This window comes from Silene latifolia, chromosome Y (assembly GCF_048544455.1).
Source record: "Silene latifolia isolate original U9 population chromosome Y, ASM4854445v1, whole genome shotgun sequence".
Classification (NCBI taxonomy): Eukaryota; Viridiplantae; Streptophyta; class Magnoliopsida; order Caryophyllales; family Caryophyllaceae; genus Silene; species Silene latifolia.
In genome coordinates, this window is record NC_133538.1 from 716,279 (window position 1) to 726,693 (window position 10,415).

A 10,415-nucleotide genomic window follows, 5' to 3' on the forward strand; every position below is an offset into this window, starting at 1 on the left:
TATCCAAAAGCTTCCCTATGATCTTTCAACATGGTCACTAACCTCTCCTCTTCCTCCTTCTTGAGTTGGTTTGAGATAATCAACGGAAGAGTGTTGTTTTCTACCAAGAATATGTAATTGAGGTGATTTGGAAGAGGTATTGGTTCATGTTTAGGTGGTTTTATGGTGGAGGTTAATAGTCTCTCAAGATTGGCTTCTAGAGGGAGGAAGGGTGTTGGGAATTTATGCTCTTGATATGCCAACATTTCAGCTGAGATCCGAGGAGGACGCAGGTTGCGACGTGCGACGCACGCTTCATTGTATGACACATGCTGCATCCCAGGTTGGATCGTGCACTTTTATTTTTTTTCTTTGAGTAGTTCCTCCATATCCTCAAGCTTTTCTTCCTTGTCTAAGTCTTCGGATTACTCCTGCACATCATGAGGCAGCACTACACACAAACCTTATTGGTCCAAATCGTTAGTGAGGGCAACCTCAAGAGGGTCCCTTTGACACAAATTGTACACTTGGGAGACAATTGGTTCGATTATGTTCAAGAAACAGCATGAATGTGAGTCGTTAGGTTGTCTCATAGCATCATAGATGTTGTATGTGAGTTTCTTTCCGTCAAATTCCATAGTGAGGTTTCCATTAGACACATCAATCTTTATCTTAGAGGTTTTCATGAAAGGCCTTTCTAAAAGGATCGGAGTGGCCCTCGAGTCGACTTCCATGTCAAGGACATAGAAGTCGGCCGGGAAAGTTAAATGGTCCACCTCTACCAACACATCCTCCACCACCCCCTTTGGGTAAATATTTGAGCGATCTGCAAGTTGGATCACTACGTCGGTTTTGTTCAAAGGTGGAAGTCCCAAGGTCTCATAAAGTGTGTAGGGCATGGCATTGATTGATGCATCTAGATCTAACATAGCATGGGTGAAACTCTTCTCCCCAATTGAGCATGGTATAGTGAACATCCCCGGATCGCCACACTTTTTGGGAAGTGATTTTTTAAATATGGCGGAGACATGTTCACTTACCCTTACTTTTTGGGTTCCCTTTCTTGTGTTTCTCCTAGGCGTACAAAGTTCCTTGAGAAACTTTGCATACCTTGGAACACCTTTTAAAAGATTGAGTAGGGGAATGTTTACTTCACACTTCCTAAAGGTTTCATAGAGATCCTCATCTCTTTCAAACCTCTTAGAATGTGTGAGAGCATGAGGAAAAGGTACCTCTACGACATGTTCTCTCACGATTTCTTCAACATGACCATTGGTGTTGTTGTTTTCTTTCTCTCCTTTGTCCATGCTCAATGGACTCTTCAATTATTCTCCACTAGCTTTGGATGATAACTCCTTTTCTTTGTCAACCACTATCTCTTCTTCCTCTTGTACCTCAATGTCAATAATCCTCTCATTTGACTTTGCCTTTCTTTTCTTCTTCGGGGGAGATTCTAAGGTTCTCCCTTTTCTCAAGATCATGGCACTTGCATTCTCTATTGGAGGGAATGTGGTAGAAGGGATTGAAGTAGAGTTCTTTTGGTTGCTCTTGGCAATTTCTTGCGAAATTTGGCGGTTGGATTTCAAGATTTTTCACCCTTGCATCACTTGCGAGTTTATCGGCATCCATTTTGTCAAACCTCTTTGTTGTTTCGGCATGCCCTTTAACAAGAATTTTGAACATTTCTTTAGTTGACAAGTCATCGTCTCCTTGAGATGAGGGGCCTTCTCCTTATTGAAATTTTTTGTGGTTGCCTTGAGGAACTTGGTTCCCTTGATTCCCAAATTGGAAGGATCCTCCTTTGTCTTGTTGAAAATTTTGGTTTCTTTGGTAATTCGGGTTTGGACATTGTGAATTTTGGTTCCTCAAATGATTTAATTGTCCATTTTGGAAACTCTTTGAAGTATCCCCTCCCCAACTAAGGTTTGGGTTGTCCCTTGAGCCGATATTATAAGTGTTTCCACTTGGATCGTATTTGTAGTACCCACCCCCGGTAGGATTTCTAGTATTATAGTTACAATGCCCCATGGCACTCACATTCTCATGACCTATCCCTTGTTATTGCATGATGGGACAAGACTCCACCGGGTGTGGACCTTGACAAAAATTGCACTCCGCATTGGATCCTTATGCTCCACCTACACCTTGATTGTTCCCCATCAATTGAGCTACCATTTTGGTGAGATCATCTATGGTTTTCTCAAGTTTTTGGTTGGAAGGTGAGTGATACGTGCATTTTATATAGTATTTTTAGGCCTCTTTATGCACGTATTTCTATGCTATCCTCGTTGTTTTATGCTACGAAATGCCCCGAATACTCTACTTTGGTTTGTTTTGCCTTATTTGCAGGAACGGACCAGAAAATAGTAGAATCAAGACTTTTATCGTCCGTCTTGTATGCATTTGGAGGAAAAGTGAATTCGGAGCGGAAATGCAGCTGCCTTGGGATGCGTGAGGTCATTTCGGGAGCTAAAAACAACAAGTCGTAGCTGAAACTGACGAATCAAGTGGCTGGCTAAGTTGAAATCACTCGATCGAAGGCTTTATAGGTCGATCGAGTGCTTTTGGATGGAAGAAGACCTCGATCGAGTACTATATTTACTCGATCGAAATGCTGATTATAGGGTTTCCACGATCGAGTGGTTTTTCTACTTAATCGAGAGCTTTGGGCTTGTTTCTGTTCGATCGAGCAGTTTCAAATGGCTCGATCGAGTTTTTTTCTATGGGGTCGGGCCTTTTTAGCTTTATTTCGTTTCTAGGTCAAATAAATTGTATTTCCTATAAATAGGAAGACGACAGATGACCTGCGGGACCACTTTTATATATTATTTTCCCCCTGTTACTGCTGCTACTTGGTTCATCTCTACTTTCAGGATCTTATTTAGTAATTCTCTTCTTTATTCTCTCTTTAATTTACAATGTTATTTACTTCTTCATCTTCTGCTTTTGTTCTATTTATTATTTATAGCTAATTCCCCAGCTAGGATTTAGGGGAGTCGATGAATCATTTGTTAATTGCTAATTAGGTTTATAGATCGTTTGTTGTTGTTAAGTCTATGTTGTTAATCACTGCCTTAAACTGTATCTAGCTATTTGAATCGATGCATTTAGCCTTTTTAACCTTGATAATCCTTGACCTAGAACGGAAGGTTGGATGGGGGGAGACCTGCAGTGAACAATATGATGCTTTAGTGAGGGCGGAAGCTAAGATAATAGTATTGTAGGGCAAATTGAGACCGGAAGGAGATATTCGTTGCCTCTTAGACCGACACATCGACTGATCTGTGACCTTAGCTTGAATTAACTGACATTCATTGAAGACCCGACAATCCTAGTTCTCTCTCTCTCTTCTATTAATTCCTCTTATTCTTTTCTCTCTTCCTTTAATCTCATTTAGTTTAGTTTATTCAACTTAAACCCCCCATCCTGTGACCATAGACAGACCGAATTGACGAGTAGATAGTGACTGCCTCCCTGTGGAGATCGACCCTACTTACCACTGACTTCTGTTAGTAGTAGCTAGGTATTTAGTTTTGGTACTGAAACGACAGTGTCAAATTTTGGCGCCGTTGCCGGGGAGGCAATTGCCCTATCTGTTCTTGTATTCGTTTATTTTTATCCGTCTCAGGGAATTTTTATTCCTTGCGACAGTTCTCATTTATCTTTTTCAGTGTTGTGTATGCCCAGGTCGAACAGATCGGAGTTAGTTTCAGCTGATTCTGAGCCAGAGAGACTGTTTAGGCATAGACTCCGTCTGTAAAGAGAACTTCGAAAGGAAGACTTGAGTACTTTCGAGCCCGAGCTATAACATTTTCTATTTGTAGAAGATCAATCTTTAGTAGAAGATAATCTCATTTCTGCCGACCAACCAGTAAAGATGACGAATAATGCAAGTCACTCGGAGCCTATAGCATCCTCTATTCCTAAAGGTTTCAACCTCCAGACTGAGGACAGAAACACCTTTGATGTCCGTCCGTCCTACATTAATCTGATGGAGAGAAACTTGTTTAGGGGTGTGGCGGGTGAAGACCTAAGGAAGCACATGGAGGTTTTTACTGATTACTGCTCTACTATTCCCGTTACAAAGGGAGTAACTCAAGACAAGATTAAGGAGGTGCTCTTTCCTTTCTCTTTGACTGACTCAGCCCGTGAGTGGTTGACCGATTTGGACCGTGCAGCTGCCGGTATCACCAACTGGGAAACTCTCGCGCTTACCTTCTATAAAAGATACTTCCCTCCTCAGCGCACTAATCAGCTGAGGGCAAAGATTACTAGTTTCAAGCAGGTACCTGATGAGACTTTCTATGAAGCTTGGTGTCGGTTCAAGAGGTTGGTGAGGTCTCTTCCTCACCATGGTTTTGATCCGTGGTTTCTGTCTAATCAGTTCTACAATGGGTTGTACGATGACCACAGAGCTATACTTGACGCCTCATCCAACGGAATATTTCAAAAGAATACGGATGATGACAAGGGATGGGCCACTATAGAGGAGATGGCGACCCATTGTGCTGAATATGGGAACCCACGGGACAGTATCTGAACAGTCCATTCAGTTGACAAGGCAGTTGTGGCTCAGCTGGAAGCCAAGAATGCTAGGTTTGATAAATTTGAGCTGTAAAATGCTGGGGAGCTGTAGACGGTTCATTTGCTGACCAGACAGGAAACTGTCATTTGTGAGAGATGTGGAGGTGATGACGGTCATACTGCTATTGACCGTCTCACGGAGAAAGAACGGGTCCTTGCTTTTCAACAATACAGGCAATGAGGGGGTTCTTATTATAACAACCAAGGGGCTATCCATCCCAATTTGAGGTGGACAAGTCAAAATATGCTCAATCCCACTCCTTCACCATAGCAGCATCAGCCATATGTCCCTCCTCATAAGGCTCAACAAGGCTTTCAAAAGCCTCCGTCCTTTCCTCCTCCCAATCAAGGTGCATCATCTTCATGTGGGGTAAGTGAGCTAGGTGAGCTTAAGTCTATGTTGCAGTCGTTGACAAAACAATGGCAATTAAGTGACCAACAGAAAGAAGCATCCATCAAGTCGCTTGAAACCCAAGTTGCTCAGTTAGCCGCGAACCAGTCCACGAGAAAACAGGGTCATTTGTCGTCTCAATCTGAGAAGAATCCACATGAGACGGTGAATTTGATTAATTTGAGGAGCGGTCGTTCTTATGAAGGACCAAAATTATCTGATGACAAGAGTATATCAGACCCGACGAAGGCTAACGATGCTGATGAATAGTTTACTCTTGCTGAAAACGAGCTGAACACGAAGAAGATACTCGATCGACTGGTTTATGGGGGTCGATCGAGTAAAATTGAAGCTAAAAGGACTCGATCGAGTGGAAATAATACTCGATCGAGTGAACAGGATAAAGAAGAGGTCGATCGAGAGGCGCAAACAGCTCGATCGAGTGATATTACTGAGGAATCTGTTCGATCGACTGGTATTTTTGCTCGATCGAACACTGCTGATATTGGAGTCCTCGATTGAGAGCCTTCTAGTGCTCGATCAAGTGATATCTCACCAGGAAGGACTCGATCGAGAGGCAAAAAGTCTCGATCGAGTGATGAGAAGCTTGATCCAGCTGATATGTTGGAAGAAAGAAACAAAGGGCTCGAGATACCTATTACAGTGCCCTTCCCGAGGCGATTATAGAACACGAAGGCCAATCAACAGTTCGGTAAATTTGCCGAGCTCCTGAAAAGCTTACAGGTCACTGTTCCATTCGCCGAGTTGCTGACACAGGTACCCTCTTATTTAAAATTTATGAAAGAAATTTTATCAGGTAATAGGCATATTAATGATCATGAGACGGTAGCTTTGACCGAGGTAGGGACTGCCTTAGTTCAAAATAAGTTACCTCCTAAACAGTCAGACCCGGGCAGTTTCTCAATTCCTTGTCATATAGGGACCCATTTGATTGATAATGCGCGTTGCGATCTTGGTGCTAGCGTGAGCGTCTTGCCTTTATCTCTTGCTAAGAGACTTGGCTTGACTAAATTTAATTGCTCGAACATAACTGTACAGATGGCCGACCGTAGTTATCACGACCGTTAGGTGTCATAGAGGACATACCTGTTAAAATCGGGATATTCTTTATTCCCGTTGACTTTGTAGTGCTTGACATACCCGAGGACACTCACACCCCTATTATTTTAAGGAGACCATTTTTATTCACTGCTCGTGCGGTGATTGATGTCGGGGGGAAAATACTAACATTTCAGGTAGGAGACGAGGAATTAATTTTCCATTAGTCTCAGTCTCTTAGGGCTCCCATGCAAGCTCAACCTTGCAATGCCCTTTCCTCTACTGACCCTCATATTGACACTCCAGATGAAAATTTGGAATTTTGTGCTGCTATTGTGACCCCTCCGCCTCAGACTGAGAGCAAAAAGGAGGAGAATTCGTCTGTTTCCCTTGCTGCAGGTACGGATGAAAAAGATGCAGGAGCTGTCAAGGGTCATTGTGCAATTAAGATCAATCAAATTGGGGGTGACAACGTCAATGCTGGTGAGAAAGAAAACAGAACGAGAAAAGTTCGTGCGTACGTGGACGTCAACTATTCTCCTCCTTCTGGTTCAAACTCAAGCTCGTGGAGAATGAAGAGGACGGTTAATGATGCCGAAAGGACGTCCTCCAGTCAGAAGCCCCCCGAGGGGCTACTGTCTTGAGAAATGAGCGGGGAATGCCCCGTGTAACAATTTGTAAAAACTAATTTTAAATTTCCGTTGAATTTCTTTATTGCGTTTTTTTAGGACAATTAGAATTTAGCGCGTGTATTTTATAATGTTTTCACCTCATTTTTACACGCATTTCTTTACTATTTACGTGGCAATTAGCTATGAATACCCCCGAATATTCTACTTTGGTTCGTTTTGTGTAAATTGCAGGAATAAACCAAAGAGGAGATAAATCGAGCCTAAAGTCGTCCCATTTGCATGAATTTATGGAGAACAAGGAGCCGGAGCTTGGAATCTATCACTTTGAAGATGCGTGAGCTGGTTTCGGAAGGTGTCATAGTGTCTAACGTGCCAAAATAGCTCGATCGACTACTTTTCTAGTCGGTCGAATGCTTTATATACTGAAGGTTACTCGATCGAGCATTTCCAGTATCCAATCGAGAAGACAATACAAGGATTTACTCGATCGAGTGGTTTATTTCCACTCGATTGAAGGGTTTGTCGCTGAGTTACTCGATCGAGTGTTTTATTTCCACTCGATTGAGTGGTTTTGCACGTATAAGAGTTTTTCCGCTTAATTTCGTATGGGCTTTTGTAATTAAGCTATGGATTAGGTTTAAGGGGGAGATTTTCGTATGCTACTAAATACAGTAGACTGCGTAACTCTTCCTCACTTATTATTTATCATTCACTTAGACTTTTATCTTTTTCTACTGCTTTTCATTTTTACTCTGTCTACTCGGATCCGGAACTTGTATTGGGTATTATTATTCTCTTTTAATTCTTGTTCTTATTCTTGATTCATTTCATTGCTTCTATTTCCTCTATTCCTTTATTTTGCTATTGCTATTTGTTTTCATTTCATTGTATTATTATCATGTTTAATTCTTGTCGTCTATATGTTATTGTTGCTAATTCGATGGTGATGCATAACTAATTTCCCTTGCTAAGACTAGGGGATCCATGATTATGAAGGGATAGTAATTGCCATTTTAGGTTTTGTGCTTGTGTGGTCTCTGTTGTTAATCGCTGCAGTTAACTGTTTCTGTCTAATTGAGTCCACGCAATTAGTCATTTTATCGTAGTAAACCTTGACCTAGACCGGAAGGTTGGAAAGGGCGAGACTCGTAGCGAACATTAGGGCACTGTAGTGAGGGCGGAAGCAAAGATTTTTGTGCTTTAGGGCGAATTGAGACCGGAAGGAGATATTCACTGTTCCTCTGACCATACTTGCATTGACCTGAGACTTAGATTGCTTGACTGAATGATCATGCTGAACCGACTGTCTTGGCTGCTTTTCCCTTTATCTGCTTAATCCTTTTTCTCTACCTTTTTCTCTTTCTCATTTTCATTAGTGTAGAACAACAACCCAATTAAAACCCCCATTTTGGTTACCGTGACGAACTTAGACAAAGCCGATATTTTCCCATCTCCCTGTGGTGATCGACCCGGCTTCCCTAGCTATATTAGTTAGAGCCCGTTGGTTATTTTTGATAGGTATACGACTGCCCTGTCAAATTTTGGTGCCGTTATAAGGGAGGTGGCGCAATTTTGTTGCTTTATTTAAGTTTGTCTCTCGTCTCAAGGAATTTATTCCTTGAGACTGATCTCATTTTTGTGAAGTTTTTGATTAGCTTTGCAGGTTATCTGTTCTATAAGAGAACATCATCACACCTGCTCTGCTTTGTAAACTCTATCTGCCAGAATGCCGAATATAGCCAGCCATTCAGAGCCTAATGTGGATTCCCTTCCAAAAGGTTTCTTACTACCCACTACTGAGCCGGGAACCTTTGGAATCCACCCATCCTACATACAGCTGGTCGAGAGAAATCTCTTTAGGGGGGGTACCTGAAGAAGATCCGTGCAGGCATATAGAGCTATTTATGGAGTATTGCTCTACCATTCCTCTTGCTGCTGGGGTGACACAGGACAAAGTGAACGGAGTTCTTTTTCCTTTTTCTTTAGATGATGATGCCCGAGAATGGTTGAGGGATCTAGATAGGATGCAGCCGGTGTAACCGACTAGAGTTCTCTTGCTTTGGCCTTTTACAGGCGATATTTCCCACCGCAGCGCACCAATGCCTTGAGAGCTTAGATTACCTCTTTTGAGCAATTGCCCACTGAAGACTTGGATGGGGCTTGGACTAGGTTCAAGAAGCTTGTCCGTTTTGTGCCTCATCACGGGTTCAAGCGTTGGTTCCTTTGCACCCAATTTTACAACGGGTTATATCGGAACCAGAGAGCTATTCTTGATAGTGTAGCTAAGGGGAGGTTCACGAAAAATGTGGAGGATGATCAAGGGTGGCGTCTTATTTAAGAGATGGCTATCCATGTTGCAGAATATGGAAATCCCTGAGGGAGTGGGCAAGTTAACGAGTTCAGCTGTAGTGGAAAGTCCTAGCAAAATTCTAGGTAATGTGGAGATTACGGAGGCTATGAGTGAGAGTGCACAGTTTTGTGCAATTACTGAGCATGTGGAGATATGCGGTAGATGTGGCATGGAGGGGCATGACCCCATTGATTGTCTGGCAAGTATAGAGCGCGTCCTTACTTATCAGAAATAAAAGCAAGGAGTTCCTTTTTCTCATTTATATGAGGAAATGAAAAGTGTTTCTACTCCTTCTACGCCAGCGCCGCAGCCGGTCTCTCCTTCTACGAATGGGGAAATTGCCGAATTGAAGTCCCTAATGTTGAGGTTAACACAACAGTTTGGGGAGAAATGCAATAGGAATGAAACCGTTATAGTGGATTTGAGAGAACAAGTCGCGCAGTTAACACCTGCGAAAGACAAAGCCAACCATCCACCGATATGCGACCCAGTTAATGCTACGAATATCCAAGGTGGTCTTGCTCATGAGGGGCCAAAAGTACCAGAAGACGGGGTTGTGACAACTGATAATACCCCGGATGATTATTTGGATGAATTTCTAGACGATATCCTTGCTGCGTATTATCCAGACACTCGATCGAGTGTAATTTCTACTCGATCGAGTGAAATAGTCCATCCAATCACTCGATCGAGTGATAATTTTGGTCGATCGAGTAGTGCCCAAATCATAGATGCTCGATCGAGTGATACTTTTACTCGATCGAGTGAAAAAGAGGAAGAAATCACTCGATTGAGTGAACAAAGTGGTCGATCGAGTAAGCCTGAAAAAGAAATCACTCGATCGAGTGAAGAAAATGGTCGATCGAGTAAATGCCAAGATGAAACCACTCGATCGAGTGAGGAAAGTACTCGATCGAGTGCCAGAACCAGCGGAAACTCTATTTTGACATCTAATTCCGCTACCGTGTCATCTTCCCCTGTTGTGGAGATGTCACGCACTGATAAAGGTAAAGAGAAAGTCGCGGGTCCACTCATTGCTACCAGAGTACCCTTTCCAAGTCATCTGAAGGATGCGAAGGTCGAGCGACAGTATGGTAAGTTTGTGGACGTTGTGAAGAACCTGCAGGTAACTATCCCTTTTACCGAACTTGTTACCCAGGTACCTACTTACGCTAAATTTATGAAAGATATTGTGACGCGTAAGAGAGAGCTAAGTGAATTTGAGACCGTTTCATTTATGGAAGAGTCTAGTAATTTACTTTTAAATAAGGCTTCGCCTAAAATGAAAGACCCGGGTAGCTTTTCTATTACCTGTATTATAGGCAATGTGGGTATTTATAAGGCTCTTTGTGATTTAGGAGCCAATGTCAGTGTCATGCCCTTATCTGTCTGAAAGAAATTGAATATAGGTCATCTTAAG

The 10,415-nt window shown here is 42.4% G+C and overlaps 1 protein-coding gene and 1 non-coding gene across 2 annotated transcripts; both read right to left on the reverse strand.

Moving 5' to 3' along the window:
* Positions 1 to 443: 443 nt before the first annotated feature.
* Positions 444 to 1,286, reverse strand: LOC141634389 (uncharacterized). Its single transcript, XM_074446581.1, has one exon. The coding sequence runs from the start codon at positions 1,284 to 1,286 to the stop codon at positions 444 to 446; it is 843 nt and encodes a 280-aa protein (XP_074302682.1).
* A 2,946-nt stretch (positions 1,287 to 4,232) lies between these two features.
* LOC141635858 (small nucleolar RNA R71) lies at positions 4,233 to 4,338 on the reverse strand. Its single transcript, XR_012540514.1, has one exon. It is a non-coding gene; the product is annotated as a small nucleolar RNA R71 (small nucleolar RNA).
* Between the last annotated feature and the right edge of the window lie 6,077 nt (positions 4,339 to 10,415).